The 24,475-nt window shown below is 41.3% G+C and overlaps 1 protein-coding gene across 1 annotated transcript in view; it reads left to right on the forward strand.

Moving 5' to 3' along the window:
• The first annotated feature begins 7,872 nt into the window (after positions 1-7,872).
• KCNIP1 (potassium voltage-gated channel interacting protein 1) overlaps positions 7,873-24,475 on the forward strand; it is a 1,655,018-nt gene continuing 1,638,415 nt past the window's right edge. The window contains exon 1 of the mRNA XM_086931430.1: positions 7,873-8,325. Coding sequence (XP_086787556.1) covers positions 8,265-8,325 — 61 coding nt within the window. The 5' untranslated portion in view covers positions 7,873-8,264. The remainder of the gene's footprint in view (positions 8,326-24,475) is intronic.

Here is a 24,475-nt window from a genome sequence, read left to right on the forward strand (position 1 = left end):
GCTGGCGTTGAGTGCGTGGAGGGTGGAGGCGTCGTGCGTTCGACGCGTGCGTTGGCATCGTTGAGGGCCAGAGGTCCTGGCGCTGGGCGTGGTCCAGGCGCGGACGGGCGCAGACGGGCGCAGACGGGCTTGCCTTTGGCCCACCTTCGGCGCACAATCGGCGCACCTGCTGTGCACGTCCGCTGTGCGGTCGCTTCGTGGTCTTCATAAGTAAGGAGCCGAAAGGGAGGAGCAGCTGGGTGGCTGGAACGGGCGGCGAATGGGCTGGAGGGGGGCGGGGCCGCAGGGAGGCAGCGTCGGGAAAATCAGGCGGTGGGCGGCTCAGCGGTTGCTGGGTCATCCAAGGCAGCAGCCGGGGCGGGATCAGCTGGGCGAGGAGGCAGGCTGTGAGACAGCAGCACGTGGGGGCGACCTAGCCTAGAGGCAGGGTCAACAGTTGCTCGCTTACAAGAAGCAAGGCTCGCAGTCTCTTTTACTGCCAGCCTTGCTTCTCATAAGTAGGGCTATACGTACAAAGCGCAAGTTTATGCACCGCTTGCAGGTTTTCAAAACAAGTGAATAAAAGGCATTGTCATTTACAATGCCAATAGCTCCAACTCTCGCAAATCCGAGACCTTTTGCATTGCAAATGCTTGTATTGCAGGCATTGACAACCAATTCTAGGGCTTCCCCCAGAACAAAGCAAGACTTAATGTGTGTAAGACAACGTGAGACTCTTGAACACGCGGTCCTGAGTGTACAACTTTGAGCATAGACAGATCTTAGTACATCGCTATTAGTGGATATTCAATCGGAGCACTTGCAGTCCATCCAATAAATGGCCGATTATATGGCAAGTTATCTGATGGTTTTTCAAGATTTCAGAAGGGGCTGAGCAATCGTCTAAAAAGCATTTGATTCCTTCCTTGATATTAAACATCTTTTACAATTTATCTAAACCAAAATACAATACGAAAAATGTATTTATCAGATTTATATAGTATCCTAGCAGTTGGATGTATTAGTTGTGTCTCGTTGGTGTTGTACAGCTTCTTCGCTTTCGTGTTCTTTGTAAAGAGAGATGCGTAGTGACCGGTCTCTGTCCTAATCTACTGTGGAATGTTGCGTTTTCATGCTCTGTAACATATATCTTTCACATAACTCCAACTCTTCAATCCACATGAAACCAACGGAGCACGGACCACGAGTAAGTGCAGAATTCTTCATTTATTCTATTCTCACAAGCACTAGCAGCATTACATATACATACACACACACACATATATATATATATATATATATATATACACACACATATACATATACACATATATATATATATACACACACATACATAAACATATACATACACATATATATACTTATACATATATATATATATACATACACACATATACATATATTCTCACATATACAAATATACTCACATATACATATATGTACAGATACACATACACACATATTCATACACATACATATATGTACACACATATACATACACATACATATATGTACACACATATAGATACACACACATCTATGTACACACATATACATACACATACATATATATATATATACTCTCGATATAGAATCTCTATATACGAGCATAGGTCACACACAAGGTACCAGAGCTGTTAAACATTTTTTTGGATACTAATTTAATTTAATTTAATTTAATTATGTGTTTATATAGCGCTGGAATCACTCCTGAAGGGGTACCTCCGCGCTTCGACTGCTGCGAAACCCTTCCTGGCTTCCCTGAGAGATGGTCCCTTAATGGGTATCTCCAGGGTGAGACCAGGCATCCCCGGCGGTCTGGTGGGGCCGTTAGTGAAGATGAGGCAAGCTAGTGCCCAGAGTTGCCGAGTGTGATCGCTGATCAGAGTGGGCACCGAGGCGAGAGAATTATCGAGTCCGCTGACCCTGGTCAAGAAACCTGCCGCGTCGGGAATCGAACCCTGGTCCCGGGCCGGCCTCTGCTCTCGGGTCTGCCGCCTCTAACCAGTGAGCCACACTACTTCACTGTCTTACTAGGCCGAGTGAGTTCTATGGACACAACAAGGTGATTCTTGAATTGATCATGTGGTGACTGAACAATATTTTTTTTTCTTTTTGATAAAGATATTTTCAAACAAGAGAGGGGTGTGGTGATGGGGGCCTGCTTCTCCCCCAGCTATGCATGCCTGCATGTTGGCTGGTGGGAGGAGCAGGTCCTCAAAACCACCCATAAGGCACTTTTTGAATCCCACGTTGTGGCATATTTGAGATACATAGATGACGTTTTTCTTTTGTGGAAAGGGAGCGAGGATGAAGCACATCATTTTATAAGGGAAATCAATAATAATTCCCTGAATCTGAAATTCACGTCCCATATCCACAAATCACAAATTAACTTTTTGGATGTAAGACTGTATGTAGATGACACCAAACTGGTTAGCACGTTATTCAGGAAGCCAACCTCTGGAAATATTACATTACATGCTACCAGTTACCATCCTAAACACCTCATTGCTAGCATACCATACGGTGAAATCCTTAGACTCAAGCGGATATGCAGCAGTGAGGTGGATTTCAATAGGTGTCAGGCAGAACTTGTTGATAGACTACATGCTGGAGGGTATACTGGAAAAACTATTAGGGATGCTATAACGAAGGCTAGTATAAAAACTAGAAGTAGCCTTTTTGAGAAGTACAGCAATGAGGAGGTGATAAGACCTCAAAAAAGCACTGAAGATCTAGATACCCCTAGACTAATTACCACCTACTGTAAACAGGAACGTAGAGCAAGATCTATCGTCAACAAACATTGGCCAATAGTACTTACGGACAACGTCCTAGGTAATAGATTGAAAAAATACCCCCTAATTACATTCAGAAGGGAGAAATCTGTGGGTACTGTTTTAGATAAGACTTCTCCTGAGACAAGAAAGGCGTCCACATGGTTGCAACCAAGAAAAGGGTTTAAGAAATGTACAACATGTAGGGCGTGCAAATTTGGCTGCAATATGACGCATTACTCAACCCCTTTTAGCGAGATACCAATTCCTATCCTAGGCAATTACAACTGCAAGACCAAATATGCTGTATTTGTTCTGACGTGCACCTGCAGGCTTAACTACATTGGTAGTACAAAGTTGCAGGTGCACGTCAGAATTTTGCAACATATAAGGGCCATTCTCCACAGTGACCCGGCATATCCTGTGGCTAGACATATTAAACGAACTCATGATAACGATATTAGTTGCCTCCTGTATTATGTCATCAATGCCGTCCCTAAAAATAGGAGAGGAGGAAACAGGGAACGTTTATTGAGGTAAATAGAGACCAAGATTATTTTAGAGTTCGACAGTAAATGGCCCAATGGATTAAACAATACGGAAGACATTTTTTATAGTTTTGAGAAAGTAAGTTGAATTAATTTGCATGCCTGTCTCCTCAGTATCTTGTATATATTGAATCCTGTGACTATTTTTCATTTTCCCTTCTTTTTCATAGATCTGATTTTAGTATAATGATGAATTTCTTCTTTTTTTAATGCAACAAAATGCTTTTTATATGAAAGTTATACAGTGTGGTTTTTTTCTTATTGAAAATTGACCTGCGATCAATATAATAGCTTTTAAACATTTGCATTGGCAATATATGATAATAGATCTATGTATATAATATATTGCACTTTATAGCTTTTTGCACATTTTTGCCCCCATTTTTGCACAATGATCAATTTATGAATTTATGGTAATTTATTGCACAGGCATAATTTTTCACATGGTCTGATATTGGATGTATCCCATGAAAGAATTGTAGGACGATACATGATTATTATAGGATGCATTTTATGGATTTATCCAGTCATATATTTACATCAAAGGGGAAAAAGGAAAAAAGATATTTTATTGATTTCAATTGCTTTTAAAGTAAGCTTGCAATATTTTGCACATACATATAACATATTTATGTGTTTTGAGCCTGCTTCTCTCGTTCTAAAAAATGGCGCATTTATAAATGTTTTTGAGCTTGTCCTAAAGGAATCTTCGATACAATGGTAGTCCACTTTCTATGATCATGACCATGTGATGGTGGAGGGGATGGTCACTATAGTTATAAAAATGTAATGGCGCAAGTTTAGGACTACACGTGAACAAGGGCATTCTGCTCGAAACGCGTTGTGTTGTGCAATTGGAAAATAAATAAAAAACAACTTGCCTAATGTCCTGTAGGGTCTGAGCCTCCTTCTTCGTTGCCACCGTCATTGTGGTGGGTTGGAAGTTGGGGGAGCCAATCACTGTGGATCACCGTGAATATATATAGATATATATACATACCACCGACCCAGGCGCATAAACATGATGCACCCTGGGAGTTGGAGTCCGGTTAATGGATACTGATGTCAAACAGGTGAGCCAACGACTTTAGGGGAGGAGCCCAGAGACGCCAGATTACACTTTAAGGCGGAGCAGGACGATTAACATTTTTCCAAGACTCGTGTGGGTGCAGGGCACTGAGGAAGGCTCTGTGAAAGCCGAAATGCATTTGCCGCCACTCACCTTTGTATTTGTGGAATAAAGCACCTCCAACGAACTTCCCTTTGGCCTCCGCTCTTTCCTTTGTGGGAAGAGGTTTTTTGGATATTTGCTGCGCAACGCCAGGAGTGCAGAACGGATTGCCCTGACACTTCAAGAGACCCGGACGTAAGACTGGCATCGAGCTGCTTGCAGCGGTTTTGGCTTGAGGAATCAAGAGTCCGGTGTCCGCCCACTGACTGTGGGAGAGACATGCAGCAGGAGGTATTTCACCTCTGACTGGACGCTATGCAGCGCAGGGCTGTCCCTACATAATTTCAGTCTATACCAGACGGCTGTGTCAGTCCGAGGGGACCCGAGGGGGAGCTTTGGACCTTTCATGCAAAGAAGGCAGTCTAACGATCGGAACCTGCAAATCTGCTCTAGAATTGGCAGCACCCCACGTTGCCCCCCATACCACCGACCCAGGTGCATAAACATGATGCACCCTGGGAGTTGGAGTCCGGATAATGGATCCTGATGTCCAACAGGTGAGCCAACGACTTTAGGGGAGGAGCCCAGAGACGCCAGATTACACTTTAAGGCGGAGCAGGACCGATTAACATTTTTCCAAGATTCGTGTGGGTGCAGGGCACTGAGGAAGGCTCTGTGAACGCCGAAATGCATTTGCCGCCACTCACCTTTGTATTTCTGGAATGAAGCACCTCCAACGAACTCCCCTTTGGCCTCCGCTCTTTCCTTTGTGTGAAGAGGTTTTTTAGAGATATATATATATATATATATATATATATATATATATATATATATATAAATATATATAATTTTTTTTTAGAACAAAGAGGGCGGCACAACTGGATACTTTTTACGAAGCTTTAATCACACAAACACTCCACCGACGCGTTTCAGCCTCACGGCTTTTTTCACGGTCAGTAAGTCCCTTTTTGCTTTCTGTTTATATACTGCCCCATTGTAGCCATTAGGTGGCATTATGGGATATGTAGTTTGTAAAGCAATACATTTGAAACAATATAATTAAAACAAAGGGCTGGTGTGCTCTGATTGTGAAAGTATAGTACCTAAGCATCCTGAGTTATTATCACTTAGGGCATTTTATGCAGTCATCGTCATAATATTGCAGTGTTGGGTATAGTACCCTATTACCATCAATTATAGTCTATGCTGAGTTCAATATCACTCCAGATGTATGTGGAGATCTTCTCCAAAGTTCATGCCTCCGGGGTGTTTTGTTCGGAATTGAATTATGAGACGGGATTCCATCTGTCGTAGGAGACGCACTGTGTCTCCCCCTCTGTCTAGTTTGGTCAGCATTTTCAGTCCGTAGAAGTTCATGGCACGCCAATCCCCATTTGAGTTGGAGTCCGGTTAATGGATCCTGATGTCCAACAGGTGAGCCAACGACTTTAGGGGAGGAGCCCAGAGACGCCAGATTACACTTTAAGGCATAGCAGGACCGATTAACATTTTTCCAAGACTCGTGTGGGTGCAGGGCACTGAGGAAGGCTCTGTGAACGCCGAAATGCATTTGCCGCCACTCACCTTTGTATTTCTGGAATGAAGAACCTCCAACGAACTCCCCTTTGGCCTCCGCTCTTTCCTTTGTGTGAAGAGGTTTTTTAGAGAGATATATATATATATATATATATATATATCTATTGCAGCCAAACCGTGTCTTCATCACTCCATAATACATAGAGCCAGAAACGGAAACGAACACCATTTTCTCTCCGTGCAAATTATTTATTTAATTTTGTGCATTCCGCCATGACGCGTTTCAGCCCCTATGTGTATATATATATATATATATATATATATGTATATATTCATCACCAATTGCCCTGGAGCTTCGTAGGACGCACACTGCAGCGGGCCCCCCTCTGGTTGCCGTAGACTGTTCACACTTGTATACAGATTTCCATTTGTTTTGCCTTACGCGTTTCGAGACCTCTCGTCTCTCATCAGAGGTAGCTGGTTACATGCGAGTGGCGCATTACTCTTCTTTTATGAGGCACTTTCACAGTTCTGATTGGGTCTCCGCCCTGGGTAACAGCAAGGTGCATGCTGGTACCACGAGTGCCGAAGAATAACAAGGCATCACGCCGTCTCCCTTTTGTAGGTGTCACTCACATGTAATAAATAACAGCATTTAATTTCCCTTGGTAGGGTTCTGGATACGTGTGTGAAATCCTGTAGTCTGGCTTGCTGCGCTGTATCACGCTGGAATTGTTTCCGACCACAGCCTCTTTCGCTTTCAAAGATGGTGCTGTCCTACCACGGCGGTTTAGGTGCAGACTTTCATCTTTACATGCATGAACAGGAAAATGTTATGGGTGTGCAAATTGTGCTGTACAGTGAAGTACACTTGCAAATTTTGAATTGAAAATATTCTTCTTCATAAACCTACCCAAGAAGGCACAAGCTTTTGGCGCAAATCCCTTTCTACAATTGTTAGTAGATAGGGATTTGCATCAAATACAATGGATTGTTGCATGGGACCACCATGTACTACACATGGAATGCTCCTTGGTGCAACATAGCGTTAGGTAGAGCATACTGCTATTTTGAGTTACTTTGGTCAACTTTCCAATGCAAATTCCGATTCATGTTGGATAGTAAATACCACCGCAATGATTTGCGTAGGGTTTGCCCTACAAAGGTAATGCAAACCTGCATTATTCTGCAAACTCTGGACTGCAGTGTCCACTTCATTGGGTAGCACGGTCAAAGAACAGTTCAAAATGTTGCCCACAATTTTGTCTGTAGAGTCTTTGGCGCAAAAAGATAAGTTTTTTTTGGTGTTGTACTTTATTGTTACTGTAATGGCTGTTTTCAGTTACTGATTTCTCGCTAAAGTATAGATTCATAACATACAAACGTAAATATCTGTGCTCGTGGTCCATCTTTACATTCATACATAATGAACACCCTAAAACCCAATATTTGCAAACAATGTTTATATCTCAACATAATTTACTACCCAATTCCCTTTTTTGTTCTGAGCTGGCATTCCACCCGCCTAATAAACAGGGGGAAGAAAAGACATTTTAATACCAAGTGACACAAACAGCAGACATCACATTTCTGCATTGATGTATGTTTTTTTTCTTCCTTGAATATAAGCTCGGTGGGTCACATGTTTATGATGAGTTTGGAAAGATTGTTATTCCCTTCGCAAGAAAACCGTGGTAATCGTCGTGAATGCACATTCCAGGCAGCTGCGACTTCGGCGTCCACTCCCCAGGTTCATTCATTCACGGTGGTTCTGAGCGCGTGTCCCTCGCCTCCCCGGGGAACCTCGCCGTGCCTACAGGGTTGTAGTTTAGTATGCGCTGGGCGCGATGCATCGATGTTTTTCTCGATAGACCCACAGGCTGCTGCTAGGAGCCAGAAGGGGCTGAGAGGAAGGAAGGCTGTGCCTGTGCTTATTACGTGGAACAGCTCCAGTAAATATTTGAATGCATCCGCTGCCAGATCTGGAACGAGGGAATCCACCTAGGAGCGAAATTCTGATGGGGGCTTGTTTTGAATAATAACAGTGCAGCCTGTGAGTCAATGCGTGTGTGTGTGTTGACTGAAGGGTAAAAAAACCTCAAAGCTGAACGTTTGCTGAACACCGAGCTTGCAGTGCCTTTTTCCTTCCGTTTTTTGCAATCGACGGTCCAGACGGATTTTTTTCCTTTTGATTGGGGGACGCAAAAGTGAGACAGGTGCCACTTCAAAATGGGTGCAGTGATGGGGACGTTTTCCTCCTTGCAGACAAAACAAAGAAGACCCTCAAAAGGTAAGATTCTCTCTTTGTTCCAGAGCGTGTGTGCTTAGAAAAGAGTGCTTGAAACCCGAGTGCAATGTGTTGATAGCAGACAGCTTTTTGATTATTCCAAGGAGGCGTAATTCTCTTTTTTTAACCATAGGGATACTTGATTTCTCTCAGGTGATTTAGTAGGAAGGGTTAAGATTGGTGGGGCTGGCAATAGTGAGCATGGCATCAGATGTCGTGGCAGGTGTGTGGGGATGTTGCGTTGCCCGGTGTAAACATGTGTACGCAGCGCCCCATGACTCCAGGCAGGCAGGGGGAGACCGGTCTTGACACCAAGCTCGTGTAGCGCATGCAAATTCGCTGCACAGCGGAAGTGCCCCAGACCAGTGCATGGCGACACAACGGCAGTCAGTCCGTTGTGCTGCTGTTGTGGTGTTGCCGGGCTTGTCATGCGTGCGGACTCTTTCTCCAGAGCCTCACGGATAAGCGCGCTCTGGTATCCTAAATAAGGAATTACAGCAAAGAGAGAGAAGGGGAGGGGTGATGGGTGGGAGGGCTAAGACTGAAGAAAGAGAGGAGGCTTGCAATGTAGCGGCAAAGAGGCAGCCAGGGGATGAGCGTTCTACCGGGAAAACCCAAGCCTTCTTCCAAACACCCCAGCTGTCCAAGACAAATGGGCACTTGCTCGTGAGACTGAAAATCAGCAGCAAACCTGGTGAAGTTGATCAGGGACCTGTTTTAACATGCCTACCAGCACATGGCTATCATAAGCAAACCGCCGCACTGCATACGTCCTATGATAGGCTAGCAGAAGCCCAGGCAATTAGAACCACATTTGCCTGATAGTCTCACTGCAGGCACAAGTACACCATGGCTACGCTGACAGTGGAAGCCCAATGACAGACCAGGTTGCAATGCCATGTCAGGGCGCGCTGCTTGCTGCTCGTGTGAGGAGCTCTCTGCTCCCTGCTTCCAGGGAAACCTACAGTGCAAGATGCAACAGGAGTCCTCTCTGCTTCATCTGCCGAACACCACTTTCCACTGAAGTTTTGTTTACTGCTGCAATTGTCACTGCACACAGCCCTTACATTTTCTATTACACTTCAGGATGTTAATACCATAACTGTTCTTCCACTCTGTCATGACACAACTTCAGCTGGTTTTTAGCTCAAACTCAAAGTCCATCCATGAATGTGCTTATATGTGTTTATACATACATATATGTATGTATATATAGATAAGTATATATACATACATATATACACACACATATATGTATATATTCACTGAAAAACCATAGGTTTCAAGCCTTATATAGTTAGGAATTAGCATTTAAAAAACCTTGCAAATTCACTTAAAAAACCATAAGTTTCAGGACTTATATAGTTAGGAATTAGCATTTAAAAAACCTTGCAAATTCACTAAAAAAACATAGGTTTCAGGCCTTATATAGTTAGGAATTAGCATTTTAAAAACCATTGAAATTGCTCCTGTATAGTTAGTTGTACTAACTATATTTCGCGCACCCGCAATCCACTTCTGATGATGTCACATATTACATCATTCATGACATGGGCAGGGACATCACTGAGGACATCACTAATGACATCTCAAATGACATCACTGATGACATTACTGAGGACATCTCATTTGACATCACTGATGACATCATCCAGTGACTGTGTGTTTCTGTAAAGTTTAAATATGTTTTACAAATTGAAGAATGAGTGGATGTATAAGTGTCTGGATGAAGGATTTAGTAGGTGCATGACTGACTGTATGAGTGAGTGATTAAATGTGTCTTACTAATTGCATGGGTTAGTGACTAAACTGTCAGAATGTGTGCATCAGTATGTCTGTTGTTGTGTAAGCTGCTGCATGTGTTGATCAGTAGCTATATGAGTGGCTATATGGGTTATTGATTGGTTGCCCAAGTATTTGAATGAAAGACTGAGTGTGTGTGTGTGGGTGGCTGGGAGGTGTGTGACTCTGTGCATAGATGTGTGAGCAGTTGATTCACTAGGTGTATGAGTTCAAGAGTGCATGTGGAAACAGCCATATGGGTGGTTGACTGTGTGCATGGGTGTGTTGGTGAGTGAATGGATATCTCAGTGCTACATGTGCAAGTAAGTACATATGTAAAACACAGTGCATGTGAGAGTTGGCATATATAAATGACTATACATGAGAGCCAGTGAATGTGCGAGTGGCTATATGGATCATTGTGTACTTGTATCAGTGATTGTATAAGAGAGTAAGTATGTGTTAGTATATGTTTGAATAAGTAAGGTGTTGTGTGTATAACTGTATAGTTGAGGAAATGGAAGTGTGATTGATTCTTTGCATGACTGACTAGGTGTGTGAGTAACTCCATGGATGAGTGGCAGTGTGTGAGTGTCTGTATAGGTGTATGAGTGCATATGATAGTGTTGTATTAATGAGTGACTGTACGTATGAGTGATTCTTATTTATTTATTTTATTTATTTATTTAAAGTGTTTGTATAGCGCGGCTAACACCTTGCAGGTTTCCTGGCGCTGGAGAATACTCTTTAACTGAGGAGAACGAGAGCGAGTAGCAGGCGAATAGAATTAGGGAAATAGCCAGGTCTTGATACGTTTCCGAAAGGGGAGGAGTTGTGATATTTGGCGGATGTCAAAGGGCAGACTGTTCCACAGTTTAGCCGCTGCGACTCTGAAGGATCTGCCCCCAGTTCTAACTTTGTTGTATCTGGGAACTGTTACCAGACAGGCTGAGGCAGAGCGAAGGGTTCTGTTGGGGGTGAACCAGGAGAACAAGGCTTGCAGAGGTCTGGGCCCGACTCCATGCAGAGCCTTAAAGACAAGGCAAAGGGCCTTGAATGCCACACGCTCCTTCAGAGGGAGCCAGTGTAGCTCGGCTAAGGCCGCTGTGGCAGAGGATCTCCTGGTCCAGCCGAGAGCTAGCTTGGCAGCGGCCGACTGAATTCTTTGGAGTCGATCCAGCAGCACAGCTGGAGACTCAAGTAACAATGCGTTACAATAGTCAAGGCGACTAAGAATAGTGCACCTGACTATCAACGCCCGAGCTTGTGCGGGAAGGAGTGGCATGATTTTGCGCAGGGATTGCAAAAGGGCGGAGCAAGTCCCCACTGTTTTTGCAACCTGGGTTTCCATACTCAGCTTGTTATTAAGCATGGCCCCCAGGTTGCGGACCAAGGTGATTGGCTGTGGTTTTTCCGGTGTTTCCGGGGGCCAAAAATCGCTCGGGAACGGGCGTGGTATTCGGTTACCAGCACAAAACAGAACCTCAGTTTTGGAGGAGTTGAATTGCAGGGAGTTTTTGTGCAACCACCCAGCCGTCTCTCTTAGGCAGTCGTGAAATGATGTTAAGGGGATAGAGTCTTCTCCCTCCCATGAGAGAATGAGCTGGGTGTCGTCCGCGTAATTGATAGTTTTTTGGGTGAATGAGTGAATGTGGGTGTAGACCTAGGAATCAGTGAGTGCGTATGTAGTAACTGATATTGGTGTGTCAATGGTTTCAAGAATGGTAGTCTGTATTTAACACTGGGTGTATCAAAGGTTATATTAGAGTGTGAGGAGGTGCATCGTATTATCACATGAATGATATCATCAGTGATGTGATCAGTGATGTCAAATGAGATGTCATCAGTGATGTCATCAGTGATGTCATTTGAGATGTCATCAGTGATGTCACTGACCATGTCATGAATGATGTAATATGTGACATCATCAGCAGTGGATAGCGGCTGCGCGAAATATAGTTAGTACAACTAACTATATAGGAGCAATTTCAATGGTTTTTTAAAAGGCTAATTCCTAACTATATGAGGCCTGAAACCTATGGTTTTAAGAGAATTTGCAAGGTTTTTAAAATGCTAATTTCTAACTATATAAGGCCTGAAACCTATGGTTTTTTAAGTGAATTTGCAAGGTTTTTTAAATGCTAATTCCTAACTATATAAGTCCTGAAACCTATGGTTCTTTAAGTGAATTTGCAAGGTTTTTTAAATGCTAATTCCTAACTATATAAGGCTTGAAACCTATGTTTTTTTCAGTGAATTTGCAAGGTTTTTTAAATGCTAATTCCTAACTATATCAGGCGGGAAACCTATATTTTTTTTCACTAAATTTCAAAGGTTTTGTAAATGCTAGTTCTATTAGCGGATAACGTTTATATATGTTATTATCCTTCTGGGAATACCTGAGCAGCCATCTTGTTTCTCAGGAGAAGTGAGGCACAAGAGAGCACAAAACAAGAGTGGAAAACGCAAAAAGGGGGCAGGGTTGAGACCCCCTGCCCCCCTAGCAGTCCCAGAAGGACCACCAAGTGCAAAAATAAATGTATTTTTTTTTCAAATCGCGGGGTACGGGCACAGTGCGCGTACCCCGTGTTTTTTTGGGGGGTTTTGCCCTTGGGGGTCCTTTTGGGACCCCCTGAGAAGGGCTAGAGGGTTGGGGGTCTCTACCCTGCCCCCTTTTCGTGTTTTCCACTTTTGTTTTGGGCTCTCGTGCCTCAGTTCTCCTGAAAAACAAGATGGTGGCCAACACTTCCTGGTTTGGACAGTTTGGAATGTTGACAGTTGACTGCCAGCCAATCAGAAACTCACTTGCGCACATAAGGGTACGCGCACGTACGCGTATGGTACGCGTACCGTACGTGTACGGTGCGCGTACGGTGAGCGCATATAGATATATAATTTGATCAAATTCAATTTTCTCAACACCTACCTGAGGGATTTTCACCAAATATAGAAACGGCACTACTGCATACCTGTCCCTACCATTTTGCCAAGTTTGTTGTAATTCCGTTCAGCCGTTCGGGCTGTAGCCGTGTCTAAAGGTCCCATAGAAAATGCCATTTGAAAAATTTCAAATTCAATTTTCTCAAGAACTACTGGAGGGATTTTCACCAAACATAGCAAAGGCACATCTGCATACCAGGCCCTACCATTCTGCCAAGTTTGGTGTAATTCCATTCAGCCATTCAGGCTGTAGCCGTGTCTAAAAGGTCCCTATGGAAATTAACATGGGGAAAACATGTTTTGTGACCCCCCTTTCGGCCCCCGCTTGACGAATCCCCATGAAACTTTCTGGGAAGGAGCGGAGCGGAGCTGGCCCAAATTCTGGGAAATTACACATAGATTCCTCAATCGGGGCCAAAGTTATTCCCAATAGAATGTTGCGTGCATATAGATATATAATTTTTTCAAATTCATTTTCTCAACAACTACTGGAGGGATTTTCAGCAAATATAGAAAAGGCACCACTGCATACCTGTCCCTACCATTTTGCCAAGTTTGGTGTAATTCCGTTCAGCCTTTCGGGCTGTAGCCGTGTCTAAAGGTCCCATAGCAAATGCCATTTGAAAAATTTCAAATTCAATTTTCTCAAGAACTACTGGTGGGTTTACACCAAACATACAAAAGGCACTGCTGCATACCAGTCCCTACCATTTTGCCAAATCTGGTATAATTCCGTTCTGCCGTTCGAGCTGTAGCCTTGTCAGAATGTCCCTATGGAAATTAAAATGGGGAAACCACGTTTTGGGACCCCCCTTTTTTCTCGGCCCCCGCTTGACGAATCCACCTGAAACTTTCAGGGAAGGAGCGGAGCGCAGCGAGGCACATTTAAGTAAAATTACAGGCAGATCCCTCAATCGGCGCCAAAGTTATTCTTAATAGAATGTTCGGAATTTCCTATGGTAACTAGGTCCTAACTATATATAACTACTGGAGACCGCCAGTAGGTAATATATATATATATATATATATATATATATATATATATATATATATATATATATATATATATATATACATAGACATATATATCCGAACATATTTGTGTGAATACATCTATATAAATATATCTGTATGTAGTAAAATATATCTAAATGGTAGTTATACAAGAACTACTCACTCAAAACGGCTATCTTTAAATCATGTACCAAAGATGTCTAAAATGTTCTGCGTGCTCACTCTTCTGAGTTGCAGCTGACATCAATGATTAACAACAGTAAGCTCATGATATCGTCACAAAGTAAATTTCCTGCATGATACTGAGACATCATAAGGTACCTTGAGAACATTTGGCCCGATTACGCTGGCGGTCCGACAAGCGTCCGACCACCAGCGCAGTAGGATTGGGACCGACCGACAAGTAGTCTGCGGTCCCGCCCATCAAATCATGATGCAACTGCTGTGTAGGCAGTCAGAATCATGGATTTTTCCAATGAGGCTTCTGCTGCGGCCCAAAGAGGGCCACAGCACAAGCTACAATAGAAATATTTATGTTTTTAAACATCAATGCACCGTGTGCCAGGCACCATGTGGTGCCCGATCCATGGAGTATGGATATTTTGCGCCCCAGGCCTCATAGCAGAGGCCCACAGGTTACGGGGCCATGAGAGGGGCCCCCAAAGTCCCTTTCTGACAGCCTTTCCATGGCAGTCGGACTGCCATGGGAAGGCTGTCAGAAAGGGACCTAGTAATCCCTATGGCGGTGCCTATCAGTCACTGCCCTATTGTGGGTAATACAATCCGACCGACAACCTAAAGGGATCCTTGCGGCCGTCAAAGGCATCGGTCAGTCCCTCTGACCGATGCAGTCAGACTGACCACTTCATAATGCGGCCGTCAGACCACTCTGCTGGATGTCTGTCAGACTGCCACTGACAGCCTGTTAGTTGTCGTCCGATCGCCATCCTTCTGAAGCTCAAAATGATTAGTGGAACTTCAGAGGGTGCAAAGTCCACGATCAGGGAAACATCTTGGAAAAAAAGAGATATATTCCATGTGTATGACTGTTTAGGTGCTTAATCTACAGAGAGGGGCAGAAAGGAAAGTAAGCCCTTCAACTTTACCTCCTTGATTGAAATGCTGACAGAAAGGTTACCTGCAAGTACCACCTGTGGATCAATTCAGTTGCCCTTCTCCAGCCTTGCTAATGACAAAGATGCACTTCAGGTTTACCTATATATGTCTTCTAACTGCTGTATGTATTTGGAGTTCTCTTTAGAACATAGTTGAAAGTAGTGTGAAAGCAGAACCCTGATCCTCCGCCTTAGAAGTCTGTATTGTTGCACAGAGGTATCAGCTTTTGGGGCTCTGCATTTGAAAGATTTTTTTCTCCATTTCTCCCTAGAGCTTCACCAAACATTTCAGCTACTTTTAGCAGCTGAAATGTATGGGTGGAATGCCCCAGGTAAGTTGTATTTCCTGAGGATATTATAATTCTGATGGACCAGTAACTCCTGTCATTAGCCATGTCTGAATTTCAGGAGCACAAAAAATAAGGTCCTATGTAGTTTTTGGTTTGGTGGATTCTGTATTTTAAGGATACATTTTATTTTTGTTTTTAAGCTGCATACCTACACTATTTTATATGGACTTCTAGACTGAAGTCCCATATTTCTAGATAAATCTACTTGGGCAAGGTTCCTTAACTTTAATTGATATACTTCCTGATCACTGATAATATTTAGTAATTAGTGTGGAAATATAATACTTTGTTGAATGCTTAACATTATAATACCATAAAATAGACAGCAGCACTATTGGCAAATACATACTACACAATATTCTGACTTAGAGCTTGTTAGATCATATTGAAAGTCTAACCGTACACCCAACTCAAGATGGGAATTCAACAAATAACTGTATGTGGAAATACAAGTGCATTTGTACTGTACTTCTTAAATATGCGGTGGTGACACTGAACCATAATAGGGTTGTGAAAAGTTCAGCTGCTTGCATTGGACTGAGATAGGGGAAATTCTATATTTGTTTCCCCCTTAGGTTTGTATTTCTTTTAATGCAAATATACTTGAGAAACGATTTCATGTAATTTATTTCTGATATTAGCATTAACCAAAGGGTATTTAATTGTAGGGAAAATATGTAATAATAAAGGGAAACTATGACAAGCTAGGGTCACCTTCCTTAAACATTTTTCGCCCTTCATTAGAATCCCCCAAAAATTGAACAAAAAAGTTTTTGGAAACTTCATGAGTTTTGAATCCATTACCATTCCTGTTGTAGAGATTAGTGTGTAACTTTGATATCACAAATTCGAACCCATCTAGATAGACTGAGACTTTCGCACTTCTTGCAAATTGTGAAATTTGTATCATGGTGTTAGGTAACTCTAGCAATTAATTGTATTGCAAAAGAATGTCGTTGAATCCACCTTGTGGGTGCTATGTTTGAAAAATATAAAAAAATGAAATACATTTGCAAAATCAAAGCTATCCCAATCTACTTTCCATCTTAAATTAAAAAAATTAGCTAGTCAGTTGCATTATAAAAGTAACACGTTTTGTTTTCTTTGAACATACAGTGGAAATCTATCCCACCTGGACCCCCTTCTATGAGACTGGTACGAAGGATAGAAGTGCTAAATAACTGAATAAGCTCCCGCACAGCAGTTTCATTGCTTCACAAAGAGGTGTAACAAGGGGAATGAGAGAGAAGTACCTACTTTTTATGATGTGGTGAAAAATACATGAACCATGGTGCAACTGCATGAGCAATTATGGATAATAAATTAACCTCTAAGGGAACTATGGAACATGTATGTGCTATACATTACACCAGGGCAACACATTACAGTAATGTAGCAGCAGGCTGCTGCACAGGTATACACTCAATTATGGTGTGCCCCCTGAATATCAAACATGGAATATGGTGGTATAAGAATATCAAGGACAATATATCAACACAAACATATCAAAATGTAAGTAACTAGAGATTATCTATATCTAACACCACCTATGTACATTGAGGATATATATATATATATATATATATATATATATATATATATATATATATATATTATATTACCTACTGGCGGTCGCCAGTAGGTATATATAGTTAGGATTTTTTCTCTATGGGATTTTTGAAAATTCTATGTCTAATAACTTTGGCGTTTGTGAACGGAATTGGCAGAAATTTTCAGGAAAATGGCACATTTTGTTTCTGAGCTGCCCCTAAAAATTTGGGGGGGGTTCGTCAAGGGGGGCCGAGAAAAAAGGGGGGTCCCAAAACACGTTTTTCCCATTCATTTTTCCATAGGGCGGTTGGCCTCACTTTTAGCTCGAACGGCTGAATGGATTTGCACGAAACTTGGCAAAATTGTAGGGACTGTTAGCCCGATGTGCCTTTGCTAGGTCTCAATATATGTGCTCCAGTGGATTTTGAGAAATTAACGTTCAAAATAAGATATATATCTGTGACAGCGCTCCAAGCAGCGCTCCGGTTCGCGTACTTTTCGCGTAACGGAACTTTGCGAAGCGAAGCTGATTGGCTCTCCGGTGTCTGTCAACATTCTAAACAGTCCGGAGCGGCCGCCATCTTGTCTCTCGGTAGGATCGAGAGACAAGAGGAGGCTAAAACAAAGGGGGAAATGAAGGAAAGGGGGCAAGGTAGACCCCTTTTGACCCCCTAGGATTGATGAGGGGGATATTATAGAGCCACGCGTGACCAAAAAAAAAAAAAATCCGTTTTTTTCGCCGTAGAGACGCGTCTTGGTATGCGAACCGGGCAGCTAACCGGCAGTGTAACGGGAGTCTGAGGAGTAGCTGATTGGCTGTCAACATTGTAAACAGTCCGGAGCGGCCGCCATCTTGTCTTTCGGTAGGATCGAGAGACAAGAGGAGGCCAAAAAAAAGGGGGAAATGAAGGAAAGGGGGCAAGGTAGACCCCTTCTGACCCCCTAGGATTGATGAGGGGGATATTATAGAACCATGCGGGGCAAAAAAAAAAAAAGCGATTTTTCGCCGTAGAGGCCTGTCCCGGTACGCGAACCGGGCAGCTAACTGGGCAGCTAACCAGCAGCGTAACGGGAGTCTGAGGAGAAGCTGATTGGCTGTTAACATTGTAAACAGTCTGGAGCGGCCGCCATCTTGTCTCTCGGTGGGATCGAGAGACAAGAGGTGGAAAAAAAAAGGTGTAAATGAAGGAAAGGGGTAAGGTAGACCCCTCCTGAACCCCTAGGATTGATGAGGGGGCTATTAAAGTTCCCCGCGGGGCAAAAGAAAAAAAAATTGCGATTTTTCGCGGTAGAGGTGCTTCCCGGTCCGTTAACCGGGCAGCTAACCGGCAGCGTAACGGGAGTCCGACATATTGTGTTTTTGGAACGTTTGTGATATGTGCACGTGTGGATTTTGTCTAATTAAGGTAAAAAAAATATATATATATATCTGTAAGCGTGCTCTGGCGCGCTTACGTTATGGGTTTTGTTTGCGCTGCAGAGACGATACGTCACGGTTATGCGATGCATCATGAGGCGTCTCACGGGCTACGTGATACGTCACGTAATAAAGAATATATTTTACAGCTATAGATATTAGCTTTTAAAAAACCAATGAAATTCACTGAAAAAACCATAGGTTATAGACCATATATAGTTAGGAATTTGCATTTACAAAACCTTGAAAATTCACTGAAAAAACCATAGGTTATAGACCATATATAGTTAGAGATTAGCATTTACAAAACCTTATTTTACTCGCACAAAACCATTGAAATTCCATATATAGTTAGTTGCACTAACTATATATCGCGCACCCGCAATCCACTGCTAATGATGTCACATATTACATAATTCATGACATGGTCAGTGACATCACTGATGACATCACTGATGACATCTCAAATGACATCACTGATGACATCACTGATGACATCTCAAATGACATCACTGATGACATCACTGACATCTCATTTGACATTACTGATCACATCACTGATGATATCATTTATGTGATAATACAATGTATGTATGTATGTATGTATGTATAGGCATTTATATAGCGCACTACTTACCCGTAGGGTCCCAAGGCGCTTCGACCGCTGCGAAACCCTTCCTGGCTTCCCTGAGAGATGGTCCCTTAATGGGTATCTCCAGGGTGAGACCAGGCATCCCCGGCGGTCTGGTGGGGCCGTTAGTGAAGATGAGGCAAGCTAATGCCCAGAGTTGCCGAGTGTGATCGCTGATCAGAGTGGGCACCGAGGCGAGAGAATTATCGAGTCCGCTGACCCTGGTCCAGAAACCTGCCGCGCCGGGAATCGAACCCTGGTCCAGGGCCGTCCTCTGCTCTCGGGTCTGCCGCCTCTAACCAGTGAGTCACACATCTTCAGACTCTAATATAACCTTAGATACAATCAGTATAAACAGACACTCACAGACTGTCACTTATCCATGGAGTTACTCACACACCTAGTCAGTCATGCAAAAAATCAATCACACCTCCATTTCCTCAACTATACAGTTATACACACCTTACTTATTCAAACATATACTAACACATATTTACTCTCTTATACAATCCCTGATACAAGTTCACAATGATCCATACAGCCACTCTCACATTCACTGGCTCTTATGTTCAGTTATTTATATATGTCAACTCTCACATGGACTGTGTTTTACATATGTGCTTACTTTGACATGTAGCACTGAGATATCCATTCACTCACCAATACACTCATGCACACAGTCAACTGTCCATACAGCTGTTTAGACATGCACTTTTGAACCCATACTTTTAGTGAATCAACTGCTCACACATCTATGCACAGAGTCATACACCTCCCAGCCACCCACACACATACTCAGTCTCCCATACAAATACTTGGGCAACCATTCAATAACCCATATAGTTACTCATATAGCTACTGATTTAAACATGCAGCAGTTTACAGAACAACATATATAATGATTGCCAAATTAAGACAGTTTAGTCACTAACCCATGCACTCAGTGAGACACATTTAATCATTCTCTCATACAGTCAGTCATGCACCTACTAAATCCTTCATCCAGACACTTATACATTCACTCATTCTTCAGTATGTAAGACATATTTTAACTTTACAGAAACATACAGTCACTGGGTGTTGTCATCAGTGATGTCATTTGAGATGTCATCAGTGATGTCATCAGTGATGTCACTGACCATGTCATGAATGATGTAATATGTGACATCATTAGCAGTGGATTGCGGGTGCGCGATATATAGTTAGTGCAACTAACTATATATGGAATTTCAATGGTTTTGTGCGAGTAAAATAAGGTTTTGTAAATGCTAATCCCTAACTATATATGGTCTATAACCTATGGTTTTTTCAGTGAATTTTCAAGGTTTTGTAAATGCAAATTCCTAACTATATATTGTCTATAACCTATGGTTTTTTCAGTGAATATATATATATATATATATATATATATATATATATATATATATATATATATATATATATATATCTTCTAGGAACGTAGATGTGAAGTTAGGAATACTAAATGTATACATCCTCTATATGCACTTGCCTTTCAATATTTGATCTTCAATATTTTGGCCACGTTAATCTTGTATAAAACTATTCATATCCTCGAGATTCAGGAGTGCAATCCTTAATTACTATATTCCTGCACAACGGAGTACCTTACATACCATCACAGTATGATGATCACACATGCTGCTTTGTAGGAATGTGCAGAACTCCCATGACACACATTGGGGATGGAGGCAAGTGAATGGAGTTCCTTTCCTATTTTTCTTTAGAGAGGGGTCATTATTCCCCTTAACGAAGGCTGAAGGAGATTGAGAGAGATACTCTTGTGTCCCAGAACTGAAGCTGCTTCCATTTTCAAACACTGTATGTGTATAATCTGGCATCAGGGCATTTTTAAAACCTCTTCTCTCTGACTGCATCCACTTTACTTGTGAAAGAGACTCAGTACTGGGTTATCTTTTCATTTCTGACGTGAGAAGTAACAGAGAACTTCACAATTAACCCTTCTGTCGCTAATAAATTGTAAATATGCATCAGTTTTTGTATTTTGAAGCTAGATAAAGAATACCAGTAGACCAAAAACATGCTTTACCAGCAAGTTTGGCTATTAAAAAATACCACCAACATATTTTCTTTACTGTCCATACTCAGTTTAAACATATTAAACCACTTTCCACATAACCGTTTAAAACAGTATCCCTTTCAGACATTTCGGAGCTCAGTTACACACTGATATCTGGAAAAGCCCGCACATGATTTATAGAAAGAAGCAAAAAAAAAAGTTTTTGTGTGATTATGTTAAATGGTTGTTTTTGTACAAAAGGTCTGTTCAGTTTGAAGTGGGGAATATTATAAGGGTATGACATTTCATATTGTGACTTACTTCCTATGATGTCATTGTGAATTAAATATGTTAATTAGTACCCCCAATTTTTCTTAGAACTTGTGCCCTGAGAGCCACATATCTTTTAATGGAGGCTTAAGCATTCTTAAAAGGTTGGGTGCATTCCATGGCTCCTTAAATGGTTAAGCGAGGGACTAAATGACACAGATCAAGGATTAGTAGCAAGTCCTTTCTGAACAAAAACTGAACAAATTCAAATTAGCCACACTTCTGGGTGACTGGAGTTTTCTTGGACTCTTAACATTTTTCAGTTTGGCCTAATATTGGTCACACATTATGATAAGGAAGGAAGGCCTCCAATGGGCTCAATGCTTTTTTTCCTTTTTGTAAATGATGATGTGCAGGCAAGTGAAATCTCTCATAAGTCAAATATTCCTTTTTGTAAGTTCCGCTGGCAGTAAAGAAATGTAAGCCTATCAGAGAAAGAAATTCCCATGCAGGGCTGCACATAATCCAAAAATCTGGTCCCCTTGGGGACCTGGATTTCCTACATGAATTAAAAAATGACATTTGGCCTTATGGGTACTGGCCTTCACTGTAACCTTATAAAGAAATGGAAAATTGAACAAGGGTACACATTGGAGTATTTTCCCTGAAAATATCACCATTCATGATAGATAGTATACATTTTCCACGCTGGTAGGTGAGGAAATAAATAAGTAATATTTTCTTGGTGGAGAAAAAATTAAATTAAAAGAAAATGCTAAATGTTCTTAACACCCAAATGTAAAGTAGGACATTTTTTGTTGAACGAATGTCAGTCAGGCATTGGTCTGAGAAGGAGGTTTAGATTTGAAAATTTGTAAAACGAGACAGATATTGTAGTCTAACTTGGAGAACTCTCAATTCACAATATTGAGTAAATCTAAGTAAAAGAAGACCACAATTTACACACTTGTATTGACTCATTTTTCATTTTTTGTAAAACGAAGAGCACACAGTAACCACAAAACGATTTTTTTCAGAGCCCTATAAAGTTATCTACATTTGATCCCAACTCATAAGTGAAGTAAGTGTAAGCAGGCTCACAATTGACCTTGTTTAGAGAACACAGTAGTTCCTCTCCATAATCAAGGATGTGCAATCCCGTAAAAGTTATACAAATTGAAACTTAAAAATGTAATGTTTATATATGTAAAATATCAATACATTTATGTGCAATGTTTACTTATTTTTTTTGTCTGTTAACAGTGCCTGCTATATTATGCACTCAACCATTTTATTAAAAATCTAGAGGCAATCAGCCAGTATTAAGTGCTCACAGAAAATGGGCCAGTAATTCAATCTGGCTTGACTCTGTGATCAATGATAGCCAACATGGATTAACAGCTTTTAACATTCTTTTTCTTTTATTCATTTATTGTATCCGTTTTGTAAATAACTAACCTCTGCCATATCACATGCCTTCAAAGGAATTAGAAAGGAACTCTTCTGTGAAGAATATTTTTGATATATGAGAGTTTTTAGTATGTTGTGTGCCTCTTTGTGGTTAATTCAGAGCCCTGACAAGTCTTGATAAGATCCGTTTTGGATGCTTGATCGGTGAATAGACCTTTGTTGAAAATTCTTTGGTCACAACTCCAATGCTGTTTGGGAAACACAATTTTAGACAAGTTTGAAAAGTTTAATTTCAAAGGTTATTTCAAAGGTTTTCAAAGGTAAAAAGTGTACCATTTAATCTGGAATCAAATAATATTTCCAAATTGGCTACTATATATCACAAAGTCTCACTAGATTAAACAGCCAACCCATTTGTTGTACAGTGTGAGAACAACTAGAATACTGCATGGTTTTTGACAACTGAGGTCTTCTTAATGTCCAAATGACTAGGGAACATTGAATTGCTAATAAACTTTCCAGGCTGGTTCCCAAGAAGAGGCGTTTTGGCAGAAAAGACACAACTCTTAGAGTTCTTCTACTAAAAGTTAGATATAGGAAAATATGGATAGTCCAATAATTAAGGAGCATATGCATACTAGTGTACCACTACTTTTCCCCATGTTTGAGATCAATATGGTGCACCTAGAAAGTTGAACCGATAGGCTATGAACATAAGATGCATTTTGATTTAGTACATTGAGCAATTTGGACTTTGATGCACAAGTAAATCATATCTCATAAATAATCAATACGCGACAGTTTTATAGATTAAAATATAAATCAGTGTTTATGGTTAGAAGTAGGGGTTGTCTATGTAGAAACCAGGAGTCGCAAAAAGAAGGGTACACATTTCATGATCAATTCCTGTCAACAAACAGTTTAACCAAAGAGTACCAGAACTCCCCCAGGTATATTAAAAAAAGGTAAGTTAATCACACTCCTCCTAATAGTCCCTAAATCCTCCCCTTTTCTATCATCTAATCATAAGTCAGATCAAAAACATTATGAATACCCAATATTTTTTAAAAGGCACACCTTTATTATCTAAAATTCGATTCATACTTAAAATACATTATTTCAAATGAGCGTAAGACATTACCTCACATAAACACAGAAGAAACATGAATCAGACAATTTTATCTTTCTTTAGGGTTGTTCACATTTACAAAAGTTACCACTGTGCATTTGTGACTTCCATAGGTAATGGACAAATGTCCGGAGTAGGTAAAAACTTTGTTAACCCAGGGCGGGAGGGGGAAGAGCTGAGGCAATTGTATAGCCTACGTATTTAGCTCTCATTTTTGCACGTTTTTTTTAAGAAACCCAAGCAATTTGTCCTCTATGCACCCACCGAAAAACCCTTTTAAGCTCGTTGATGTATTTAACATTTACAAGCCCAGGTGAAACCTTCACCATAGCCAGAATTATGTTGCTATCCTATATTTCTGGTTTAGGGATGTTCGTAATTCTAATGTTCCATCTACTTGTTGTTAATTTTTATCTTTTACAGTAAGCATCATTCTTTAATATTTCAGAAAATTAAAACATTTGGATACAGTATAATTGAGTCACTTGCTAATATTGTCTGATTAA

This window comes from Lissotriton vulgaris, chromosome 7 (genome assembly GCF_964263255.1).
Source record: "Lissotriton vulgaris chromosome 7, aLisVul1.2, whole genome shotgun sequence".
Taxonomy (NCBI): domain Eukaryota; kingdom Metazoa; phylum Chordata; class Amphibia; order Caudata; family Salamandridae; genus Lissotriton; species Lissotriton vulgaris.